Source organism: Mustela lutreola, chromosome 14, assembly GCF_030435805.1.
Source record: "Mustela lutreola isolate mMusLut2 chromosome 14, mMusLut2.pri, whole genome shotgun sequence".
Taxonomy (NCBI): Eukaryota; Metazoa; Chordata; class Mammalia; order Carnivora; family Mustelidae; genus Mustela; species Mustela lutreola.
The window spans coordinates 17643594-17670186 of NC_081303.1; the positions used below are offsets into that span (position 1 = coordinate 17643594).

Consider the following 26593-nt stretch of genomic DNA (forward strand, 5'->3'; position numbering starts at 1 on the left):
TTTGGGGTTTGTAGCTCGTGCAAAGCCTGTGGCTTCTAGGCTTTTCATCCTTTCACGTTTGGCTGTGGAGGAAACTCTGTGCCCAGGGCTCGATCCTTCCTGATTCTGGAGTGACTCCGTACCCTTCCACTATGGGCCCTTGCTGCCATTCCCGTCCAGCCTCGGGGCCCGGCCATACCGGCTCCTTCAGCCTGTCTGTTCCAGTGAGGTGTGGGGTAAGATGTAGCCGCTGGCACGAGGCACAGAGGTCCCGGAGCTAGCTCTGCACCTACTCGCTGTCTGAACTTGGTTTAGGGACTCCGTGTCTCTGATCTCAGGTGCTTCTTCTGAACGGTGGTCACAGCTCCAATGCCTGCCTTGTAGGTTCTTGCACAGGTCGAGTGGGGTAGCGTGTACACGGGGCTGTGTTAGGCTTCCCACAATGGTTAGTTACTGTCGCTGCTTTGAAACTTTCTTTTCTTTTTCTGTTGAGCTGTTTTCAGAATTCCTTTCCCTTTCTCCCTCTGTTTCCCACTTTTTAAGAAAAGTACTGAACTTGAACAAAATCGATACCTAACGCCCATCCACTGGCTTCTGTCTGGATGCCTATGAAGGGCCTTGAATACTTTGATTGTCCCGCTATCATTCCCTTTTGGAAGTAGAAGCTGTCTTTTGACATCCCCTCTAATGCCTGGTGTCTGTCTCTGCAAATATAACCACGACACCCCCCACCCCCCGGGGTGTGACGATCTAAGCTCACAAAGCATTTTCACGCATGCAGCCTTCACCACCTCAGCATCATTTGGGAAGCTGGGTCTCACAGCCCAGCAAGCCGCTGACTCTCTCTCCAGGTTTCAGGTGCACGCGTGTGTGAGTGCATGCGTATGCAGACGTGCGGGCTGGAAGGCTTGCTGCTTTTCTTTGAACACAAAGAGCTAAAGTTTCAAAGCAGGTGGGGTGTGGGTTAAACACTGTTCTAAATGGCAGGCCTGCTGTTCGTGGGGAGGGAAAGTGGCCTGAAAGTTTAAAAATAACCTGAACATTATAGACTCCTGTGAATTCTACAGCCCGGAGCACCGTGAGTCTGTGGGTGTCTTACCTGCTGGAGTGCAGGCAGGAAAACAAGTTTGAGAGGCAGGAGGATTTAAATTTGCTGAATCCTCCCGTGGCATGCGTTGGCAGCAGAAGTTTTCATAAAAAAATGAAAACCGGACCTAATAATCAGGATCGATATTCCCGAATGGTAAGACATAGTGCCACCCTTGGATCCCCTGAACATAGGACGCTGGCTGCTATTTGGGTCGGCAAGAGTGCAGACCCTCCTTCTCTGCTGCTGGATACCATCTCTCCCTCCTTTTCTTACCCTCCCTTGCTGACCCCTCCAGAGTTTGGCTGATGGCTTTTCCGGATAGCTGCCTGAGACGCCTCCCCACCCCAGGGGGCTCAGCGGCTGGGGCATTTGGGGTAGATTTGGCCATTCATTGAGAAACTAGCAAACGGTGTGTGTAAAACCACATTCATCAATCAGGAGTAGATTGTACACAGCAGCATACCCTCTGAATTTTTAAAAAGTTTTGAAGAGTTTAAACAGCTTGTGAAGCAAGACTCCGTTCTCCTTGGCGTGGCCCGTGCTGCTTAGGGACGTTGCAGTGGGGGACTGGAGCAGCAGGTCAGACGAACAACACCAGCACGTATTGGAACACAAGGCACTTGCGAGTCTGTCGTCCCAGCTGGTGGATCAGTAGTCTCCTGGGATTCGGAGGACAGATATTACTGTTGTCAGTTTTTGCTCACACAGGCATAAACCCAGCCAGGGCTGAGGGGCAAGTCTTGTCTCCTACGCTTGTGACTTGCTTATTCTGAGCCCCCCCCCCCCAACCCTGGGACCTGTTGTAGTGTCTGGATATTTTCTTGCATCTTGGCACTACATGGGGGTCCGGAAAAATAAGGTGACTAGCCCAAATCTCTCTGAATCATATCAGTGAGAAGCTCCACACTGGGGTGGTTAAGATAATGGAGTTTGGAGTCAAACAGACCTAGGGTTGACTTTCTGCTATGTCCTTCACCACTTTTCTGACCTTGAGGGAAATTATTTAGTTTCTTCCAGTTTTGCTTTTTTACCTGTAAAATGTTGATTAAAATAGTACTTACCACACGGGATTAGTCTCAGAAATGAGGAAAGTAAAGGGCTTAGAGCAGTGCCTTGTTAAATAGTAAGTATTGAATACCTGTTACAATTAATATTCTTGGCCAGATTGCCTAGACTCATTTTGATAATTATTCTTTATTTGTTTGAGTCATGTCCATTTTTCTCGTTTTCTTTTTTTTTTTTTTAATAGTCCTGGAATTTACAATATCAAACCATGACCCACTGGAGAATAGACATTATTTTAATGAAGGAAAATAGCATAATAGGAAGCTTTGGGTTATTATATTAATAATACTTGACTACTTCACATCTAGCAGAAGTCTTTTGAAGAATGTGACTGAGTGAAGGAGGATTATGTAAAAAAAAAAAAAACAAAACAAAACGACGACGACCCAGGACCCAGTCTGTAAGGAAAGTAGTGTATGATGAGTGCATCTGTGTGTGTGTGTGTCTGAGGAGCTGGCTTGTCGAGCGTCTTAGGAGTATTTCAAAATTCCTTTCTTTTGACTGAGCAGTACATTTCCACCTTTCCCATTTTTAAATGGCACATTAGGAATATTTATAAATCTTCAAGAGAGCTTGTAATTCTTCCCATTTAAATATAATGTATTAGGCCTGTCTGAAAGCTCCCAACAGCGTAGTGGATTACTTTATATGTTTATACAGTTGGCAGGCAGAACTTGAGATCAGATCAGTATTAAGTGTGTGTCTTTGCACAAAGACAAAAGTGTGTGTGTGTGTGCGTGTGTGTCTTCCACATGCCATTCTTTGTAAGGGAAAAAAGTCCAAAGATGACATTTGCCTTTTTGTAGAGAGAAGAGATAGAACCAGTTTAAGACTATAGTTGATTTTTTTTTTTAAGATTTTAGTTATTCATTTGACAGAGAGAGCACAAGTAGGCAGCAGGAGAGGGAGAAGCAGGCTCTCTCACTGAGCAGAGAGCCCAATGCGGGGCCTGATCCCAGGACCCTGAGGCCATGACCTAAGTTGAAGGCAGAGGCTTAACCCATCACACCACCCAGGCGCCCCAAGATTTTTTTTTTTGAAGCAGAAGTTTATTCTTCTGTTTCATATTCTGTGAAAAGAGATTTGAAAATATTCTTTATGTGGGGGGTCTGAATGTCTTTTTTTTTTTTTTTTTAAATAGGTGATTCCCCAAATCCTATTTCATTTATTTTTAAAGAGCAAAGATATTCCTCATAAGAGAGTGAACCCTATAATTTGATGATTGATAAAACGAGGGTGAGGTTATTGTGCTGGTAAAGCTCCTGAGGAGAGTCATCTGATCCCTTGAAGGAGAGGGAGGCACGGGAGGATGAACGTTCAACCCAGAGAGAACAGCAGGAAACAGCTGAACACAGAGCAGAGACTCAGAGTTAGAGCCAGAACGTGTTAGGAGGAGGGCAGCCTCTGTGACAGGAACCCACTAACCAGTTGATGCTAAAACTCTTTTTCACCAAAAAAAATTGCAGGAGACTCCATGCTTCATTTACTGGTGATGTTTTTAGTAAAGGGCTGTTATAATGCAGACACTCCAGGTAATACAACGAAGGGGAAGGTATGTCCTTTACACCTGAGAAGCTTACACCATAGTGAAGAAGATAGGGCAGACATGATTGAGAAGTTAAGTAAGAATTCAGTGGTGAAGTTATACCCATGACAACAATGACAGAAAGTAAACAAGGTGCTGTATGAATGATAGTAAGTTCTGTGAGTTTGTAGGAGGTAGAGGTCACAGAATTGACGAGGTTATGGAAGGCTTTGTGGAGGAGGTAGAATGGAACTGAACCACACCTTGAAGGATACCTAGGAGTCAGAGAAGCAGAAAAGAGGAAGGATGCTGGGGGCGCCTGGGTGGCTCAGTGGGTTAAAGCCTCTGCCTTCGGCTCCGGTCATGATCCCGGGATCCTGGGATCGGATCCTTCATCGGGCTCTCTGCTCGGTGGGGAGCCTGCTTCCTCCTCTCTCTCTGCCTGCCTCTCTGCCTACCTGTGATCTCTCTGTCAAATAAATAAATAAAATCTTTAAAAAAAAAAAAGAGGAAGGATGTTCTTGGGTCAGTCTGAATCAGGTGCTCTGAGCAGGAGTGGGTGGGACATGTAACTTTGTTGATACTGTGGTACATTCGAAGATGGTGTTAGAAGGGTAGGTTGAATTCAGATTGTCAGGCTAAGGAGTTTGGCCATTTTTAGGCGTCAAGGAACCACTGAAATTAAGTGGCTGACAAGGGAGAATGATATCACCTCAGTAGAAACTGGAATTTTTGAAGGGGAGATTGTTTCAAGGGAATTACAGTGAATTCACTTTTAGGCATATTGTGTTTGAGATGGTGGACAGCCCTTAGTTGGACATTTGGATCTGGAAACGAGGTGGAAAAGTAAGGCTGAGACTAGATGTGGAGGCAGGGGGGATGGTTGGAAGTGACCCTGAAAAGAAAAGATGTCAGAGAAAATGAGGGGTTAAGAACAGCCCCCTGGGGGACTCCCACAATAAAGAGGGGGGAGAAGAGGAGCAGGAGAAGGCAACGGACCGCGAGAAAGTGGGAGGTGGGGTGCTAGAAGAAGGGAACTCTGAGAAGCAAGGGGGGTCATTGGTAGCAGAAGCTACAGAGTAGTCAAGGAGAAGAAAGAGGGGGGAAACAAAGACCATCGGAGGTCAGTGGAGGTCTGAGTATAGGTTTAGGGGAGGGGAAGGGGCAGAACCAGCACATGGCCTGCCCAGGTGCACATTTCAAAACTGGCCTTAAGTCCATATCATATGGGAATGCCTTATTCACTCTGATTATTTTATACCAGGTGGGTGTAACCAGCTGCTCAGTGTAGGAGAGCGTGGGAGAGAAAGGGTGTGGTGATGGACAGGTGGTGGCTTACTCTGCTGATGATTCCAACCCAAAGAGTCCTGTAAGAGACAAGACTGGTGGGTGTGGTGGGACTGAGTTCCCTTCTCTGGGCCATCAGGGTTCCTCTAGGCTTTGTTTCAGCTGTGAGCTGCTCTTCCTGCTATCGGGACGCTGTCTTCAAGAGTGAAGTGTGGGGGAAGGATTAAGACCAGCAAGTGCAGGTTAAAGCTCAGGCACCTGCTCATCCTCCCCCCCCCCCCCCCCCGCAGGGATGCCTCCTTTGCTCTAACACCTGACATCATGCCTGACACACGGAAGGTGCTCATTTGATGTTTGCTGAATGAATGAATCAGACTGAACCCACCCAGGCTGAGCAAGCTTTACACTGTGTGGGCTGTATTTTGTTTTCTGAGTCAAGAGGCCAAGGGGGCGGATGGATGGGCGTGTTTCCGTCGGTTGTTCTCACCCTTAGATGCCCATCATCCTCCGCTCACCCCCCACCAGTCAGATCTGGAGCTCTGCAGAGCCGTCCCATTGCTGCACTTGGCCTCGACCAGGAAGCAAGGCTGGACCCAGAGGATAAGTGTTGAGGTGCCGCAGTGGGGCAGTGGGTCTGGGGCTAAACACTGAAGCTCCAAAAGGACTCTCCCCATAAGGGTTAATGTTTGTTAGGCTGAATATATTTGACTCTTGTCCATGTTGAAAAGTGACCTGATGGGAAAAATAAGGATTGAAGGAGTAATACTAGGACTTTTAAGATCCTAGATACACAGAAATGCAATAAACATGCGGTCTGGTTAATCAGTCCCCTGCACCTGGCGTTTCCTCCACAGCCCAGGCTTTTCGTGTTCCATGCTGCTGTTCCCCGCTGCTTCTCGCCACCTCTGGCACCCTCTCTTTCAAAGGATCTCCCTGACTCTTTCCTTTTTCTGGTTGCCTCCAATCAGAGGGGATATCTCTCTGTTCTCCCCTTTACTGTGTACACCCTTGGGGTGCACATTATCACTTCTCAGCTTTTTGGCTCAGATCAAGTGTATTGGGGTGCTCATTATGTTCTGCCTCATATCAGAGCCCTTCATGGGTATGTTTTCCTCCTCGTCTCTCTTCAGATGTAAGCTCTCTGAGGCTTAACTGTGGCTGTGTCTAATTTATCCTGGAGCCTCAGAATCTTGAGAAAAATGCCTGGCACATTAAAAGGGTTAAATGAACATGAAATGGGCTTATGAATGAATGAATAAATAAACAAACATAGATCTGCTCCCAGGTACCAAGGTCTTTGGGCTCTTAGGACTGTGGTCTCTAATGTTTTCCTTTCTTTTCTCTTTCCCCCCATTTGTCTTTCTGATCAAGTCTCAGACACTTGTGTTTTCTCTGCTCTTCTGTCCACCCCATAAACACCAAAGTCATCCCTGGGCTGCACGTCTGCCGTCCGCTTTCCAAAATAGAAAGCTGCCTGATACGTGGTTTGTTTATGTGGTACTGTGGTCATAGCTACCACTGCTGAAATGTATTTAACAAACACGTATGTAGAGCCTGTTGTATGCCAGGTACTGTTCTAAGAGCCTGACACATATTGACTAACTTAACCTTCATAAGAGCCCAGAGACAGGTGGTGTGCTTTCTTTGAAGTTTAACACTTTGGGAGGCTTTCTGGCTCAGGGTCACACCTCACCTCTTAAAGTCCGAGATCATGCCTTTGCCTGGGCTCTTAAGCAAGGAAAACATTATTTTGACATGCACTATGCTAATAGTGGCCACGGATTGTCTAGAGTCCTGATCTTATTACCAGGAGACCCAGCCCTGCCATTCCCTACCCTTGTGCACTTGGACAAGTCCCCGACCTTTTGCACCTCAGATAATAGAATGTGCCTCACAGTCCTGCAGCAGAGATGCAGTGAGATAACATTATCACAGTTGGCACCCAGGAAATATTGAGTTGTCATAAATGAATGGTTTTAAAAACATTTTTTAAGCAAAATTTGCACATCTATAGTTAGCCGGTCGAGTGTTAGAGCTGTGGGGTTTCTCAGGCATACGTTTGAGAAATGCTGCTTCTAGGGATGGACATTACATAAGGATGTAGAGTTATGTTTTCACCCAAGTAAGGGCTGTAAGGTATTGTGGAAGCCACCAGATTCCCAAGATGTCTGCATCGCCATAACGCTCCTCTGCTCTGCAGTGAATTTGCACATGGTCTCCTGCCAACTTTTTTCTTAAGAACCCACTCCCAAATCCTCTCTGCATTCTGTTCCTTAGAGTTGCTTTGCATGAGTCTATTTCTTGGAAAAGCTCAACAGGGGGAAAATAGAACAAAAGGGGCTCTGATAGCTTAACCATAAGCTATAGGAGTGTAACTGGCAGTGGGGGAGGGAGGATGAGGAAGCCAGGCTGGTGGGAGGGGCGCATGCTTTTTGGATGAGGCCAGATTTGCAGACTGCAGTGGCGGGCTGAAATCTCATGCAGAGATGGCCCAAGGCCTGACTGATCTGGGAAGAGCTTTATGAATGAGGGTAATAGGACAAGTACTTCTCCACTCATGCTGCTCTTGTCTGTCCAGCTTAGTATAAACTCCTGTGGCCCCTGGTCTGGGGCCGGCGGGGTGGGGGGTGGGGTTTAGCCGACTGGTTTCATTCCCTTTCCAGAGGAGACTGGAGCATACCAGTCACCCTTCCTCCTGCCTGCATTTTAGAGGGGACCCTGGAGGTGAAGGGTTACAGGGTGAACGCTTTGAAATTAAACCATCTGGATGGGATTAATCTAGGAAAGTTTTTCACTTCTTCCTCAGATCCTTTTGGGTTTCTAGTTTGCAGGCCACTGCTTGCAGAAAAGCATGCCTGCAGAAAACCATCTGGTTGCACCATGTTAACCGTGCGTGAATGTGTGTGTGAATGTGTGTGTGTGTGTGCATGCAACGTGTTGACCTTGTGCCCAGTGTGTGCGGATGTACTTTCCAAGTACTGTGATATGGGACAGTTGCAATGTGGTGAAATTTTGGGCCTGGACCTCAACAAAGTCCCACAGGGGAGTAGAGAGCTGGTGACAAGAAATCACCTCTTCAGCATGTCTAGGTTGTGAAGTGTGCTGGGCTGCCAGGTACTGGGCTCACGGTGACGTGTTCACAAGTGACCAGTAGATGGTGCTCTGACAACAGGGAAATACGGCTACTGTCCCTCATGGGCTTGAAAGGGATTTTAGGAAACTGTTTCCAATCAGAGTTGTGACCATAATACTGATTTTCTGCATTTCCATATGTGGGTCTTTAAGAAGACGTTGGAAGGAGGGACACTTGTTAGGAGAATGCCCACCAAGTTCCCTCATGAAGAGCATTATGGCAATGACCTGACCTCCGTTTTTTTTCCAAGGATCCTCCTGGATCTTGAGAGCAGTACATTGTGTTCCTAGCTTAGCTTCTTCCCAGCATGGCCCCAGGGGCATGTGGCTACTGATCAAATTCAATTTGAGGACAGTAAGCATAGGAATCTCACAGGTTTTGCATGATTGTATAGTTTCTTCTCTTGACAATGAACAATTTGGAATTACACTGTTACCATCCACCACAGATTGGACTGGTTTTTAGAAAGAGACATATAGTGGCAGTCCGAAGATCTCTTAGAAGCCCAGGGAAAATTACTTAAGATTTCTGAAGCTCTGCAATTTTCCCATCAAATCAGAATCATCACAACTGGGTTGCCAGGCTGATCTCAGAGATTTGTTGTGAGGTTTTTGTAAACCTCGAAAACTATTGAACACAAAGGAAATATTTTTCAGTCTTTAAATTCTAGCCCTCTGGGGGCTGGGAGAATGGGAGCATTAGAGAGCATGAGAGACATTCTTAGGTCTCCAAGTTCTGAAGAGCTGTGTGGGTGGGGTGGGGGATGGTGTTAGAGATGATGGTGGTGGGAGAATATGAGAGGATGCCTCCATCCCACCATTACTGTCCTTAGATCAAGTCAATTTCCAAAGACTTTCATGCCATCATGTTAGCCTCTTTCCTCTTCGGCTTCTCCCCCCCCCCCCCCCCTACAAATTCCCCATTTGTAACTTCCCTACAGAGGTACTTACGCTCTCCAGCATCCTCTCTGTTATTCCCAACCCGTGCATTAGTGATTCCTGTCTCTTCAGGGGGCAAGCCTCAACTCCACTGGGTCTTCACATTTCCAAGTGTAACAGTCTGTCTTGGGAAAACCTAGGTCTTTGAAGAATGACAACAGCCACACAGAACACAGGACACTGTAGAGAGAGGGAAGGGACTTAGTACCGCCTCTCTGCTGAGTGGGTGGCATTGAAGACCCAGATCTGGAGGTTCCAGATCTTCCAAAAACCTCTTCCAGGAGCTAAAGCTTAGAGAGCCCTGCTTCCTCTGAGCAGGAACAAACAGGCATACCACTCTGACGCCTGCTAAGGCCGGGACCCAGAAAAAGAGGTGAAGTTGTCCTGTGAGAATAAGGTCTATCAGGCATTCTGGCCCGTAAGGTTATAGAATCTAATTTAGAAGAAGACACATTTTTTTGGTCATCTATTTTGTTCATTTGGCATCCTCAGTGCCAACAGCGCCTGGTGCTCAAAAATATTTATCAGATGATGGATGTGAGTGAATTTTGTGCTCCGGATTACTATCCTGCCTGAAAGCATGGGTTGATCACTTCTGCAAGCCCTTTCTAATCTGCAGTTCACAGGCTTAGTGAGACAGCCACTTACGGCCCTTGCGAATGACTACACAGGCTGATGGGGCCCCGTGGGGCACAATACTGCCTCCCCTTTCACTTCTGATGAGGTATCCAGACAGAAAAGGTCCCTCCAGTTAAGGGAGGTAGAATGACAGAGTAAGGCAGTAATGTGTAATCAAAATCCTAATTAGAGTGGACACACCTTGCATAGTCAGCTGGCCTGAAATGGGCTGCCCCAAATCTAGAGGTCAACATGCCGCCCCAAGGGCAGCATGGACACCACCATTCATTTGGAATTTCCAGGACCCAGAGGATTTCCCATGTACACATTTCACATGCACATTCACACAGACCTGTGTCAGTGCTCACGTGGCCTTGCCCACACATAGGCACATATACATAGGAACACACGTGCCTCTCACTCAGATGTCATCACCCTTCCCATCAGTTAATCTCACACACACACAGACACTGCCTTTCACACACGTGAATCCACACTCACCCATGGTTTCCAGCCTCCGGGTTTTGGTCAGACTCTTTGTTTCCTTCCTCGACCGCCCCCTTCCCCTTCTCTAACATTGCTCAGGTGGGGAGGAGCTGGATAGAGCTGTGTATTGAGCCTAGGACTGTAAAAAGGAGGAAAGTGTAGACATGGCTGGTCCTGTGCTCAGTTCAAACCACTAGTCACCTGTGGAGAAGGGCTTGGTCACCAAACCTAGGGACTCTTTCTCCGGGTCTCGGAGTCCACCTTTCCCATTTACGCAGCTCAGATACTAATTGGTTTTTCTTTCTTCCTTAATGGAGTGGGTTTCAGGAAGTCAGTGGAGCGGATTTGTGGGTAGAAAATAGGGGTGGGAGGATTCCCCCTGATTGCTAACATTTGGGGGGAAAGGTCGTTATAGCCCCAAACTCACCATCTACGGCCCCAGTATCTGGATCACTCTGCCAGAAATGGATGCGCAAGGCTCCACGAGAGCTGAACCCAAGAGGCCAACCCAGATCGCATTTGCAGGGGGAGGGCAGAAGCTCCCACGCGGAGCTGGCACCCACACCAGAGTGCAGAGCCTCCAGAGGTCCTAGCGTGCCTCGAAGGGCCTGCGGGTTGCTAAGTGGGGAGGTGGGGAGAAAGTGCTGCCTTCTCCGCGGAAATCCCTGGGCAGCGTTCCTTGGAGACTGGGAGGTGAGGAGGAGCAGCAACGCGGCCCCGGTGCGTGGCACGCAGGGCTCAAAGGCTTCGACTACCCTCCGGGGCAGGCACTGTGCGGGGCACAGCACCGGCTGTCGCCTCGGCGGGGACGGCAGGCGCGAGTGCGTGCGCGCGCGCGTGTGCGCCCCCGCCGGGCCTGGGCTCGGCTCTCTTGTGGGGACTGTGCCGCGCCGCCAGCTGCGCCCGCCTCTCTTCTCTCGGCGTTACTTGGGGACACTCTGCAGCGGCGGCCCCCTGCCCTCTGGCTAAATAAATCTATAAGCCAAACCAGCCTCGCTCGCCAGGCCCCTGCAGCGGCGGTCGGCCGGGGTCCTTCCGGCTCCATCCCCGCCCCTCCTGTCCCCGCCAGCCCCGCCCCCGCTTCTCCCGGCGCTCCGGCGCGCGCCTCGCAGCGCCTCTGCGCTCCGCTCGCTCTCCCCTCCTCGCCTTCCCCTTTCCTTCCCCACGTTCTCCTCTGCTTCCCCCGGGAGTGGGGCTGTCCGGGTGGCAGAAGAAACCGAGCCGTTCCGGAGGAAGTTCGGTCCTTGGTGAACTCCCGTGCCAGGCCACCGCTGGGCTCGCCTGCAACCTGTTCCTCCCTCGCCCCAGCGCTCGCCCAGGCGCTTGCCCGCCCGCCCGCTCCCGCTCCCGCCCTCGCCCCGGCGCAGCCGCGGATCGCTGTTGCATGCTGATCCGGGGAGGCGGTGGCGGTGGCGGCGGCGAGCGCTCCGGCAGGATGCTGGCACTCGGGCTTCGCTGCTCTCTGGATCCTGCTCAACTTCTATCCCAAGCGCAGGAGCTTTGAAGTCGTTTGTCCCTCTCCGGCTGGATTGACTTCTTATTTTGATATTTTGGGCGTTGCGGTTTGCGCAGGAACCTCAATACCGCTCTCCCCCTCCCTCTCTGTCAACCTTTGGATGCGTCTGTGCTGGCAGATTTAAAGACCCAAGTCTCGGCTGTGGAATTTCTTAGATGGACTTGCTGGGGCTGGCGTTACAAAGCATGTCACCGTAATCCCATCCTTTTTTTTTTTTTTTTTAAAGTTCTTTTGTTTTTATTCCTCCCCCCCTCCCAATAAATCACCAAACTGTTACCTAGCGGGCCGGTGCCTGCCTCTCTTCCAGAACTAGGTGGTGCGTCTGCCAGAAGATGAGCTATGTTTGAGGAGCAGCCTACTCCACCCCTCTCCTCTTCACTCCCCGAATGCCACCACACACTGGCATTTTGAGAAAAAAAAAAAAATTGCCTTCAGAAACTGAGCACCCCCAAGCCCTCCCCCCGTTTTTCTCCTCCTTGAGGAATGGAGCTTCGCAGAGGTTGTATTTAGATTCAACAGTTCGGAGCGGCGGGGCTGCTGCTGCTGCCTCTTCCAAGAGCTCGCGAGGCTCCCCGGAGGCGGTGGTCCCCGCGCTCGTCTGGATGCGGCTCTGAGTCTCCGTGTGTCTTTCTGCTTGTTGCTGTGTGCGGGTGTTCGGCCGCGATCACCTTTGTGTGTCTTCTGTCTGTTTAAACTTCAGGATGGCTCGCTTCGGGGAGGCGGTGGTCGGCAGGCCGGGGTCGGGCGATGGAGACTCGGACCAGAGCAGGAACCGGCAAGGAACCCCGGTGCCGGCCTCGGGGCCGGCGGCCGCCTACAAGCAGTCGAAAGCGCAGAGGGCGCGGACTATGGCTTTGTACAACCCCATTCCTGTCCGGCAGAACTGTTTCACCGTCAACAGATCCCTGTTCATCTTCGGAGAAGATAACATTGTCAGGAAATACGCCAAGAAGCTCATCGATTGGCCATATCCTTTCTTGCCCACCATAACTCCCCTCTCCCCCTTTGCATTTCTTTGGGTAAGGGGGGAAATCTAGCGTGGGATTTATGCCCCATCCCCTTCTTGGTGCCTGTTTGCCCCTTTGCTGAAATGCACTCTTTACTCCGGTGTGCCTAAGGGGCAAGCTTGGTGCTGTAGAGGCCAGTGTGTGCACTAGTGCTTTTCAAGGTAAGACTTTTGGTTTTTGATTTTTCCTATGTGGAGCTCTGTATCGTCCCTGAGTGCGTGGTGTTGCTGTGTCTGCCCCTTTCTGGGCTGGGCTTTGTCTGATTCCCAGGCCCCCAAGGCCCTTTACATAGAATGGGCTGCCCCTAATCTTATGGTTTTCTTTCATACTCACTCCCTCCTTTCCTCCCTCAAAGCCACCCCTTCTATCCCCATCCCCACCAGCTGGGGAGACATCCTCACTCTGCCCATGGGGAAGTCAAGGCTCCCTGGGGGATTTATCGTTTCAGAAGCTTCAAGAGTCTAGGCCAAAACCCTGTAGACAAATAGACAAATGGATAAATAAAGCAGCCATTTGGCTGGGGATCCAGCTAACTCTGGGGACTGAGTTTAAGTTCCACGGAGAGTGGAGTGAATGAATGTGTCAGCGGAGGCAATCTCTAATGATACAGCCCAGACGGCTCAGAGTTGGAGTTCTCTTCTCAGCCAAAGAAGAACAACAGCTCATCAGAGCTCTTCGTTTTCTTAGTCTGGGGTTGGGTGCCCCCCCCCCCCGCCCCCTGCCTCTGAATGCTTGACCCAGCTGAGCGCCCAAGATTCAGGTTGATCGGCTGGGCCTGAATTCTTCAGCTGAGGGCTGCATCAGCCGAGCCCAGGGGTGTGCAAGCAATCTGTCTCTCCCTACCTCCAAAGGAACTGCTCTCCACAAAGAGCTGGTGGGGGCGGCTCTGAAGGTGGCAGTGTCAGGGTGAACAGGCATCGAAGGAGCCTTTGCAGGCTCAATCAAGTGCACCAAATGCAGCCTGCTGATTAGGCATCTCGCTGCCTTGTTCTTCACTAAGGATTTGGGCATCTGGCAAGGTCTTTAGGAATTGTGGGTTGGTGGGTGTGGGGAGGGTGCTTGGTAGGAAGCAAGCCAGGGGGGTGGTGTTAAATATGGGGGTAGGTTTGGAGAAATGGGACTTTGATGCTTATGAAAAGACATTTCTCGGGAAGGATGCACCTGCAAAGGAGGCCCCTCCTCTTCTTCTCCATCCTCCTCGTTCCCCACCCCCACCGTCCAGGTGTGCAGCAGCGAGGCAGCTGGAGCTGCATTGGGTCTCTAGTATCAGCGAGGCACGTGGCTCGCTTCCCCCAGGACCTGGGCATCTCCCTACTACCCCCACCCCAGTCTCTGGCCTTCCCCTCCTTCCTCCCTAGTTCCCTGCCTCAGCAGCACTGCCATTGGCTGGCGCGTGGTGCTTCTAGGCAGCACCCCTCATTAGAAACGAAGGAGCATCTCTAAGCAGATATTCTTCCTGCTGCTGCTCAGATCCTCCCACAACCACCCCTGGCTGGGCTTCCTCTCTCCTCCTCTCTGCACTCCCCTCCTCCTCCCGCCCCCACAGAGTGATTCGGGGTCACTCCGTGCCCGCCGGAGTTAAAGGCGTCTAGGGTGGGGGTACTGGGGAGGAGGAAGGGTCCGGTCCCCGCAGTCCCGCCGGCCGGTGTGCTGCACAAAGCGGACAGATCTCATTATGTTGCACGCTGCGGCTGGGCTGCGAACAGTCCTCTGCTCAGAGCTCTGCCGATTTCTCCAGCGGGGCCCCCTCCCCCAGCCGCCTCATACAATTCTCTAAAATTCCCACCTTCCAGGTGCTGCCTTACTGTGCCCCTCTCTTAGGGACATGCTTACTCAGGCGCCCTCTGGTTTCATTGCGGTAGACAAAGCCGCCCAGCCACGCCGCGGGTGGCAAAGTGTGCCAGCAGCCATCCTTGGCACCTAGGACAGCGCCAGCGAAACTCCCCAGGCGTCCGCGGCTACGGCGCTCTGGGCCCTTCCGGCCGGGCCGGGGCTCCGGGGCTGGGAAATCAAGCGCGGCTCAGAGACCGGGAGACCACGCGGTCGGGCGCTTTTCACGGTTTCTCTTCCGCGGCAAAGACATCGCCTTTCTACCAGGCGTTGCGAGCGCAAGGTGCCACAGTGGTTTTCACCCAGCCCTTTCCTTGTCTTTGGTCCTCATGGCCCAAAGAGAGCCGCAAGAGAGAGTAGGGAGTTGACTTCAGCATCATGCTGGGTGCCTGGGCTGAGAACCGGGCCCCGGGGGTCTCTTCTGTCCCCGTAGCTGGAAGTTTCCCAGCGGTTCCGCAGCACGTAGGCTGTTGTAACAGTGTTCAGAGAACATCTGCTAAGGTGTGTAGAGGAGCCCGATTGGAAAATTTAAAATACACCATGTTTGCTTTTTTTTCCTCTTCGCTGTGCAACGTGACTGACTGACAAATCTATGTTGCCTCTGGTGGTGACCATGTGGAAACATTGCCTTCTGTGGGTTCTGCATTTTCTCCCCAATACTGCATCTGAGATCCTAGACTCACTTTTCGTCCTACCTAGACATCCAGCATCCGGAAAGCTCTCCCTTTTTCTTCCTGGGAGTCGGCGAGCAGTGGTTACCAGGAAACTTGGGAACCTGGCTGAGTTCACATCCCAGTTTCTTCCCTGGCTCTGTGACCTTGAAAAGTTACTTCCTTACTTTGCGACTCAGTTTCCTTGCCAGTAAAATGAGGGTGATAGTCATGAGTTAGTAGGAGAATTAAATGACCTAAAATACGTTGGGTTCCTAAAACATTGCCTAATTCCCCAGTAAACACTAGCTATTATTTTAACGGGGTCCTTCAGAAATTTCAGTATGCCTGAAGGGAGGGGTCTTAGTTCTAGGTCAACTAAGTCTTCTAGGTTTTTGCCTCTCAAACAGAGCAAAGAGCAATATCCCCATCACCTGGGGGCCTGTTAAAAATTCACAACCCTGTTAAAAATTCAGAGCCCCACTTCAGATTTTACTGAATCAGAATCTGCATTTTAATAAGTTCCCAGGTGGTTAGTATGGACATTAAAGTCTGGGGAGTACTTCTCTACTGTTTGTTAAGGGCTGGATATTTGAAAAAAAAAAAAAAAAAAAAAAAGAACATTGTTCAGGGCATGGGTTAAGACCGCCAGCTTTGAACTGACATATGAACATGTAACATGCTTGAGGACTTTGATTATCTGTGCACTGTGTCTTTGAGGCATATGCATCTTTTATGGGCTGTAGAAAGTCACTGTGGAGCTAGGGGGAAATGAGCATTTCTGTGGGCTATGTTAGCTTTTCTTCATACTGCATAATACTGGTCTTTAACAAATTGGCCTGAAAAGATCAGTTCAGGGAAAGGAATTATTTAATTTATACTTGTAGGACCCTCTAGCTTGGGTGGGCCGGAGGGTCAATCTTTTCCAATTATTTAATAGGGAAAGTCTAGTTCCTATGGAAAGAAATGCCCAAGATAACCCAGATTTGGCATGAAACATGGTGGTAAGTTACAGCCCACTCTGAATGTGTTTCATTTTTCTTGGAAGCTACATCTGCATAGGGAGATAATTTTATTTTCTTATGGCACTCTTTTCTGCAATGGATACCGTAACCTTTTTGCAAATGCTAATCGGATTTAAAATGTGATATTACATTTTATATGATGCCACTATTTCTTTCTTGCTCATCTAATAGATATAAGGACAAGAGGATTCTTTTTCCCTCAGGGAGTTGGCTGCTCTGATGGTCCTCACAGGTTCACTGTGCCGTAAGCTTACCAGTTCTCACTCTTCCATGCCCAGGCTGAGTTAACTCTGTGGACACATGCAAAGCCTCCCTCATGGTTTGTGAGATGCCCCACACTTGTTGGCGTTTTTTTAAGGTCAGCAGATGAGGGGAGGAAATGGGATATCTGATTGGGGAACTCGTGCCCTTGATGGGGAGCAGGAGAGTCCCCCCAACCCCCGTGGCGCCACTATGTGGGTCTTCTCAGGAGGCGATCGCATGTTTCATGCAGAAATGTACAAGGTCTGAAGTAGGAAGATCAAATGTCTTTGCAGCCACTGAGATGTTGAAAGCTCATTATGATGAACTTGTAGATATTCATCCATGATTTCTTGCTGCAGAGCATTTCACTGTAGCCTCAAAGGACTTTGGCTCTGAGTCAGAGGTTATGTGCTTTATTATGGCGAATTTCCCTTTGTGAATTGCCTATTTATTTTGGAGGGTTTTGGTGAGGATTACTGAAAGCTTTAGTTCTCACATCTCCCATTTTGGCATAAACTTTTCTCCTGCTCTGGTCGCCTGTAAGTATACAGCACCTTGCAGGATAGTAGACTGTAATCTTGGCAAGAATTTCAGGTTTGATGTAAGCTAATGGATCATGAGTCAGAGGGCCTTGATTAGGGCAGAGGGTGGCAGCTAACAAGGACAAAGTCTGTAATTATATCCTATGATCACATCATGCAGAAAGACTCTGCATCTTCTGTGTACCTGGGCACAGATGCAGACAGCGAAGCCAATAGTGGCTGTAACTTGCTTTGCGGCTGCTGGAAAAAGGTCTTCATTTTCTGAGGCTCCCAGGACAGTCTCCAAATTGTCCATTGGCTTTGTCTTTGAAATGAGGTGTGGGTAACATTTCCTCTGGAAACCAGGCTTTGACTTGTTGTGGGGACCAGTTGTAATTGGGATGCAGCCTGGAAAGCAAGCTGGAGTGAAGGAGTTTGACAGAAATGAAATAACTGAAGGATGGAGACAAAAATCCCTTGGACGTGCTAGTGTTGTCTGTTGGTTTGCATGTCACCATTTCTCCGCTTCCCTCCGCTTGCGTTCCCTGCAGTAGGTGGGAGGCACACTACGAATTAGAGGAGGAGGGGAAATAATGAGAACAGGTCTTTTGATCTTCTGAGAGATCCAGACTTTGGAATTATTAGTTCCATCCAGAACTGCTGATCTCTTTTTAGCTGCTGCTGTGCAAGACGTAGGGTTTCTTCCCCCTCCAACTCTGCCGCTTTCCCCCTACTTTATAGGAACATCTGGTTTCCTTCCATCTTCATGTTCTTAGTTAAAATAGAACAGAGCCAAGATTTGCTAAGCTATCAGAACTCCTGCAAACCCTTGACTCCTTGGGTCCCACCAGCAGCCCAGTCGCCTTCCTTTCGTTGTTTGCAGATCTGCCTTGGAAGCTGCGGGTCTCCGAAGCCCCGCCGTGGAAGCCAGCCAGCAGAGGCCCCTCTGCTGATCTTAGTTTGCTTATCGATGACCACACACAAGTTAAAGAGGGAACTTGGACGTGACCGTAATGAATACCCTTTTATTCAAGGAGAGAGATTTCTCTTTGTGCAGTTCTCTGTCCCTTTTCCATCTCTCTTAATTTCTCCCTCTCTCATTTTTAGGTTCAGCCTTTGTGAATAATTCATTTTATGTGTGGGTTTTCCCTAGGATTTTTAGAAAAAGGAAGGTGACTTGTCTTCCTCTTGGATACAAGCAGGGTCTCTTGCTGAGGACCAGCTTCACAGATCGCCTTTTCCCTCTGTGTCTGTTTGTTGCCGTGGGACTAGGACACTGGAGAAAGGTAGCAGGGGAGGGGGAGAGCTCTCCTGTTACATGCTTTTTCCTGCTGCTTTTAAAATGACTGCCTCCTACCCAGTCCTGGTACATTTGGGTGCCCCATAAATATGCAGCTACTCCCCTCTATTCAGAGAACATGTTTAATTAGAAGATATTTGTGTCCCCAAGTCTTTGTCGCTCTGAAAGCTCTTGTCATCCTAGGTCTTCATGCTAATAAGGGCTGAGCCGCAGAGCCAGGGAAGCTTCTGTAAATGTTTCTTTTCAGACTTTAGTGGGCGTTCACATAGGAAATTGAAGGGGTGAGCAGCCACTGAAATTAACGTGTACCACTCCCCATCACTTCGGCTGTCATCAACACGATGTGGCTTTTAAAGAAGCCCCTTTCAAGGAGGGATAAAACCACCAGTGACCAGTGCTAGTACCTCCCTTCCCAAGGGTTCTGGACCTGCCCGGAAGGGGCTTACTGGCATGTTCCCACCGTCACTCATATTTAAGGACAGAAAGTACTGCACGGAGTTTTTTGGCTTCTCCAGTTGTAGTGGTTGGTCTCTTACGTGTCAGTCCTACTTTAGGGAGATGTCTGTGGTGTATTTTTGCTCACTGCCTAGCCCAGGTACGTTCACTTCACTTTCCATTCCCTGTATCCTTGGCTGGTCCTTGGATATAAAGTCTGAGGAGCCGCCCCCATGTCACCATTTCTGGAAGCCAAGGGGCAGCCAGAAGGTGTGTCCTTAAGAGGGAGAAATGGGCCAGACTAAGGAGAACGGCACTGAATGACTAAAAAGTGTCAGTTATCCAAGACACTGGCAGAGCTGTGGGTCCTTCTTAGGAGCGTCTTTTTTTATTGTATTTTGGGTTCCAAATTTGTAGGGCTAAGCAGTTCTACTCTTAGTCCTCTTGAATATTTAAAAAAAAAAAAAAGACCCGTTTTTAAAGCAGTAGAGCTCATCCCTAAGGCGGGTGGGCAGAGCCTGGGAATGTGACTGCCTCCAGGCTAGGCTTCAGCTCCGGGCTCCTGTGGTCCAGCCAGGGAGGGGCTTCCGGGAGAGGCCTTGCTTGTCGCCTATGCCAGGTGGGGTCTTTCTGCCTGTGGGTGGTTGATTTGGATTGCTCTTGCAACTCTGCATTCTGTTGGGGCTGTGTTTTTTGCTGGATGTGGTGGTGCTGCATTGGTACTGCATCTGTTCCCCTCATCCCTAAAGAATTTGGAAAGCCTGTGTCAGATGTATGCCTTCGCTTTCTGAAGGCTTCTGTCATTAAAGCCAGGAGTGGGGCGTCTGTATGATCCTCTCCCCTTTAGAGAAGGTATGAAGAGGATGTGGGTGGGTCACAGATCAGTGGGGAGAGGAAGAAAAGCTCTGACTAATGTCAAGAACGGAGGCTCAGACACTAGCACAATTTCTGTGGCTGAGAGGCAAGGCACAGTGTGTGCCTTATCCACCCAGAGAGGCTCTGCAGACCAGGACTGGGAGGAAAACTAGCCCTCACAAGCTTTTCTCCACCTGTGACATGGCTGTATGTTTGAAGTGTTTCAAACTTTCGGTGCCTCTTTCTCAGTTTCCACACCATCATCTCATGGGACTGGTCAGAGTCAAAAAGCATGAAACGGATTTTCAGCAGTCACTCACCAGCATCCTGGCAATTTCCGGCTGTGTGCTGTTGGCAACTGTTTTGCTACTATCTTGTCAATGACTGTGCCTTCCAGAAGGTGACGTCTATTAGCATCAAAGCTAATTCCTCAGTTAGTCTCTCTGTGCTGAAGTCATACCTATGCACTCCCCACTTCATCTGCATCACTGGGTTCTGAAGCTTCGTGGGGCTCAGAATCTCCTGAAGGGCTTATTAAAATACAGATCTCTGGACCTTCCTGCCAGATTGGCTGATTCAGTAGGTCTGAAGTAGGGCCTGGGAATGTGCATTTGTCACAAGTTCCCAGGTGATGCGAATGCTGCTGGCCTCAGAGCCATCTTCCGAGAACCACTGTTTGCCATGGTTTTGTTGCCTGCACAGCAGTGCCTTCAGAGAAGGCCAGTTTTACAGTCGTAGAGGAGAGAACCCCCATCCCCAACTGTGCTCATCTCTCAGCCTGAAGCCTTGCCGCGACCTTTGGGTTCAGGTAGTGAGGGTTCAAGACTTTACCATCCAAATGCACATGCTCTTGGGAGCTGGGATATGCTAGCTGCTACATGGCACTAACACCGTGTAACTGAAAACAGGCTCTTCTGAGAACTGGCACAGGACACGCCCCTAATTAATTTCTGTACCTAGTGCAACCCTGGCTCACGGCGAGCAGCGGGGACAATTTCATTAGATGATTTCATTAGGTGGTTATTACTAGTCAACAGAAAGTCTCACTGAAGCATCTCTTATGTGCTTCGTGTTGCACTGACCTGGACCTGTAGGACCAGAGGTGGCCCGAGCGTGGGGAGAGGAGGTTGCTAGGAGGCAGTGAGGGCACTGGATAGCTGGTGGGGTCACTACATGCAAATTTGGAAGTTGGAAAAGACGAGCTTCAGGATCTAGCTGGGGATCACTCCAGTTTCTGTATGACCTGACACGAACTGTGAAAAAAGCACACGGTATTTGTTATCTGGCATTTTATTATACAGAACGCTTTATTAATTGGCACCCAGAGACCTATAGGGTAATAACAATTGAGATTTGTTCTGACGGCCCCCAGGCACCACAAAATGCCATAGCACTTTCGGAATATCGCCAATGAAGCATTTATTACATCATGTTCAACATGGTTTGAATGGTGTGGGCGCGTTATTGTGTTCAGAGCTTTTGCAAATTATAATCCATATTGATTATTTAAAGTAGCTCTTTATCACTTTTTTTGTTAAATTAACCAAAGTGTTCTTCTCTAGCTACACCAGATAACAGAAGAATTCCTGCATTATTCTAGAAATCAATTCTTTTCAGCTCTAGAAATACTCTAGGGCCTGAAGATGAATTCTAGACAATTATCATACTGTCAGGTGGTGATCAGAACAAAGTGTCTCTCACACACACACACACACACACACACACACACACATATATATATATATATATATATATATATTTTTTTTAATGAATTGATAGCTCAGCAAACTTTGGCTTCACTGGGCAAATTCTCCAGCTTGTAAGCTGGTATTACGTCTGACTGAGTCTGCGTGTGTCTGGAGGTTGTCATTGAAAATGGGACATCAGGATTTACAAGAGAGTCTCTAATGGGCATCTCAGCAAGAGGTTGACAGATTCTCTTCTTCCTTCCCCAGCCTGACTGAATTATCCAACTTTACTGCCCTGGGTTGTTTCCAGGTCCTTTTATACATGTCCCATCTCTTTTCTCCTTGATCAAGGTCAGGGGATGCTTCACTTGGAACTCTTCAATTGCAGGGTGATTGTCTTTAGATGGTCCCATTATGGAACTTTACAGGCAGGAATGACCCTAGTGGCCATCTTGATGACATCTAGATGATTCTTTTTGGAGGACTGGGACAGCCTCGTCCTCTAGTACAGTGTTTATTTGCTTTCTATACTGGGATCACAAATTTTACTGAAATTTGATTGGTGCTATGCACCCTTCTTTCCTGAAAAAAAAAAAAATACACATAAAATTTGCATTCAGTTTCAGGGGATCCATGGATTGCAATGCTGTGTTAGAAAGTTCCCACATTCTGGGATGTTGGGATGTTGAACCATCGGGCATAGGGACTCCCGATCCAGCATCATATCCCTTAGCTGCAAGCACTACAGAAACTCCATGTGAAAGAGCTACAGAGATACATTTGCACTAGTGCATCAGCCAGACTGCCGTGGTAAAATACAGACATTCTAACCAATGAGCATTATGTCAATAGAGGAGCTCTTTCTCCATCTCCCTGATGGGTGGCCATCAAGCTTCCAGTGATGGGGTGCTCTTGTCACTAAGGTGTAGGACACTGAAATACTCTTTTGTAGAGCTTTCACCTGATTGTTTTTATTTTTCCTGTTTCTGTTCTATAAAGCAATATAAACCCAGTCATTTATTCACTTCTCATTCACTTAAGGTCCTATGGCACTGATTATTGCGGCAGACCAGAACTTTCTGTGCTGATGGTTATATGTTTTTATCTGGGCCAACTAATGTAGTCGCCTGTAGTCACATGTGGCTCTTGAGCACTTGATAGGTGGCTGTCGTGACTGAGTACTAAATTTTAAGTTGCATTTCATTTTAATTAATTTAAATTAAATAGAGACATATGGCTAGTGGCTAAGATAAAGGACCGTAGGGGTAGAGAGAATAGATAATGACTCAGGAAACCTAAGTACCTGTCTGGGTTCTGTGATTTGTTTGCTTTATAACTGGGCAAGGTTTCCCTATCCTGGTGTTCAGGGCTTCTTGTGCTTTACTCTACTTCTGGGGGCAACTGTAATCACCTTCTTTTCAGCTATTCTACTGGGCTGCTAATGTTTGAAGGCATCAGCTTCTCCTAGGCCTCCCTGCCTGTGCACTTACTGCTCCCATTGCCTGGAATGTCTTCTCCCCAACCCCCAACCTCCCCTGGCCCCGGCTTTAAGACTGTAGTTAGTAGTCACTTCCTCCATGAAGACTTCCTTGATTTCTCTTGGCAGATTAAGACCAACTCCCTCCTCTGTACTTCCGTAGGGCACCTGGTTTATTACTTCAATGTAACACTTACCATATAGATTTAGTATTGGTTTAAATCCCTGGAAGGGGGTGCCTGGGTGGCTCAGTGGGTTAAGCCTCTGCCTTAGGCTCGGGTCATGATCTCAGGGTCCTGGGATCGAGTCCCGCATTGGGCTCTCTGCTCGGCAGGGAGCCTGCTTCCTCATCTCTCTCTCTCTGCCTGTCTCTGCCTACTTGTGATCTCTCTGTGTCAAATAAATAAATAAAATCTTAAAAAAATAAATAAATCCCTGGAAGGGAGTGGACAGTATCTATTAGTTTTTTAATTACTAGAACATAGATCAGTACTCATTAACATTGGCACATTTGTTTAACTGGAGACAATTTTTTAAATTGTTTTTTCCTTTTTAAAGAAATGGCATTGTACTTCAGACTTGACTTGAGGTCGCTTGCCGTCAGCAATAAACCCTGGATCTTTTATATGAATTGGTGACAGAATTAGCTTTCTCTCACTTCGTTCTCAATTTAATTTTTGAGTCTAAATTCAGGACTTTATATTTATTTCAAGTACGTTTTATCTTTTGGTGCAACAGTCCTTCTTATAGAGATCCTTTACAAGCGGGGACAGGGAACTAACATTCAGTGGGCATTCATCAAATTTCAGATTCTGCATTTATCTAGCTATCTGAGAGGGAGAGTGTGTCCAACATGTTCAAGAGCAAGGAGGGACACATGGGAGAGGGAGAGAGAGAATATCAAGCAGGCTGCACGCTCAGGGAAGAAACCAATGCTGAGCTCAATCTCCCGACCCCGAGATCACAACCTGAACCAAAATCAAGAGTTGGACGCCCAACTGACTGAGCCACCCAGATGCCCCAAGACTCTCTACATTTAAACAAAACAACCATGCAGTGAGATAACTATTATCCCGATTGTAAATACAGAAAAACAGACTATAGGAGATTAAATCACTTGCCCGAGGTCACCACTAGTGGACTTGAACTGCAGTGTTCTGACTCCAGAATTTAAGTGATTTCTACTACATATTGTCTTCAGCCTCTGCTCTTTAGTAAGTGAGATCTCTGCTCGGAGCTCTACGTCCTCTGCAGACAGGATAAGCATGGGCTTTTTATACTTTCCTTCAAGTAACTGGTACACATATGGTTAGAATTGGGGACTTCCCTTCTGCTTGTCATTAGTGTATTGGTCAGTACTCGACTGTTCAGCTTTTCTTGAATTTTCTGTACTATTCTTTAGCCAGCTTCTATTTCTTTATTCTGCAAGAATTTTATACAAGATACTCGTGTCGCATGCTTTGCTGAATCAATACATGCTTTTATGACTATTTCATGTCTATTTTTATTTTTATTTTTATTTATTTATTTTTTTTTTTTTAAAGATTTTATTTATTTATTTGACAGAGAGAAATCACAAGTAGATGGAGAGGCAGGCAGAGAAAGAGAGAGAGGGAAGCAGGCTCCCTGCTAAGCAGGGAGCCCGATGTGGGACTCGATCTCAGGACTCTGAGATCATGACCTGAGCCGAAGGCAGCGGCTTAACCCACTGAGCCACCCAGGCGCCCTTTCATGTCTATTTTTAGGCTAGGATATAGTGTTCTACTTTCACCAAAGTCCACACTAAATATCATTTTCAGAGATTCACTTAGATATATTTTATTTCTTTACTAGAAAAAAGAAGTATTGAAGCCTAGAATCTCAAAGTTGAAGGGATATTAGACATCATCTGATCCGGTGCCCGGAATCAGATGATGGTGAAAGCTTCGCCTTACTATTAGGATGTACCAGTCTCTGGCTTGGAAGCACTAGAGTCAAGGTTAAGAACTGACCTCTGGATTCAGACCTGGGTACCATTTCCACAACTTTCTAGCTGTGTGCCTCAGGAAAGCGACTTAACTTTGCTGTGTTTCAGAGTCCTCAAACATCAAATGGAAACAGGAGTAGGATTTTTGAGGAGATCAGGTTAGGATAGCGCGTGTAAAATGTTAGGATAGTGTTTGGCATGTAGTAAGCCATGACTGCAGCTTAGCTGCTAGTATCTGGTTAGCACTGGGTGAATCCATAATGAACCCCTGCAATTAAGTTTCCTTCCAATAATACCATCTCCTTTCTTCTGATTCTTGTCAGGTTTTAGGCTGAGCACGGCTGCACTTAACATTCAGGTGACCTCGAGTCACTTTTGCAACCTCTGTGAGCCTCAGGGATTTCAGGTGTGAGGGGGAAATCACATTCTCTACTTGCCTAGCTTGCAAGACTCATGGGTATGAGAGCCCTTTGTAAACACGATAGAAATTAGTACTAGCATTAATGTGGGTAGAGCTAATATTAATCAAGTATTTATGAGGTACCGGATTACTGTGCTAAATTTATCCCACAGATCATTGCATTGATTCATTGTAGCAGTTCTACAGAGACACGCATTCTTGTTTTCCACACCCCACAGTTGGGGGATTAAGGTGTGGAGAGGTTAACTAACTTGCCCACTTACACAGCCAGAGAGAGCTGGAAGCCTGGCTCAGAGCAGGGGCTCTGTCTGGTCTTCCCAGGAGCCTTTTTTCCCCCATCTCAAAGTTACCAAGTTTACTTTTTTTTAAGATAAGTTTTTAAAATACCTACATCAAAGCCCATCTTTCTTTGCGTGTTTCTAATACCGATTTTACACTGATACTATCCCTAAGGACATATCTGGATTTATAACCCAGAAAAGATATCTTCAGGAGCAATAAGAGGCGGAATTTTCCCAGCAAGCTTTTCATAAAAGCAGATTAGATATTCAGAACCCTCTGGCTTACACTAACACAGTAGATTTTGGTTTTGTTTGTACAAAAATGGTAGCCACAGGTTTCAGATGACACGGGGAAGGATCTGTCCTGGAGTCCAAGCATGGCCTGCGAGCAGATCTCCTTCTCAGGGGCTGTTGGCCTTCTGGTGAATTACTCCTTACCTGTTTAGGTTTCTTTTTTTTTTTTTTTTTAAGATTTTATTTATTTGACGGAGAGAGAGGAATCACAAGTAGGCAGAGAGGCAGGCAGAGAGAGAGAGGGGAGGAAGCAGGCTTCCTGCGGAGCAGAGAGCCCGATGCGGGGCTCGATCCCAGGACCCTGGGATCATGACCTGAGCCGAAGGCAGAGGCTTTAACCCACTGAGCCACCCAGGTGCCACCTGTTTAGGTTTCTAAGTATTCTGGGTCTGCATGTCTGTTCTGTCAGAGAAGGGAGTCGGGATTGGACTCCATTGACTGTTGAAGAAGCTTCTGAAAGGATTAGAGGGATGTAGGGGGAGGGGAAACCTCCAAGGCTTCTCTTGCACATTTGCCTAAATGAGCTTGACAAAGGTCCCCTGACCAGGATCCTGGAGGGCATTTTCCCTGAGGGCACTGGATCCTGGTGTGGCTGTGGATGGAGAACTCAGATGTACCACTTGGCTTCCGCAAACCAGGTGGAGGGTTTAAAAGAAATTTAAAAAATGTTAAAGGAATTGCCTCTTCTTTCTGCTAACTTTGGGTTGTGTTTGCATGGGAATTTGTGTTTATGAAATAACTGAGCCATATGGATGTTCGGGGATGCATGTGTTCTCCTGATCTGTTGATATGAGGAGCAGTTGAAGGGTGTGGGCTTGTCTGGAGGTGGCCTGGGTGGACGGAGGTGGTAACACAAGGCAGGGGCAGGTCCTAGGAATATGGGCCCATGTGAATTCAGAGGATCTGAGCCTTTTGGCAAAATAACACTCCCTTCTCAGAAAGAGTTATGTATGTCTATATTTA

General features: G+C 48.0%; 1 protein-coding gene across 1 annotated transcript in view; it reads left to right on the plus strand.

Moving 5' to 3' along the window:
- Nucleotides 1–26593, plus strand: part of CACNA1E (calcium voltage-gated channel subunit alpha1 E) — a 505625-nt gene that overhangs the window by 168249 nt on the left and 310783 nt on the right. The window contains exon 4 of the mRNA XM_059145253.1: nucleotides 12338–12604. Within this exon, the coding sequence (XP_059001236.1) occupies nucleotides 12338–12604 (267 nt within the window). The remainder of the gene's footprint in view (nucleotides 1–12337; nucleotides 12605–26593) is intronic.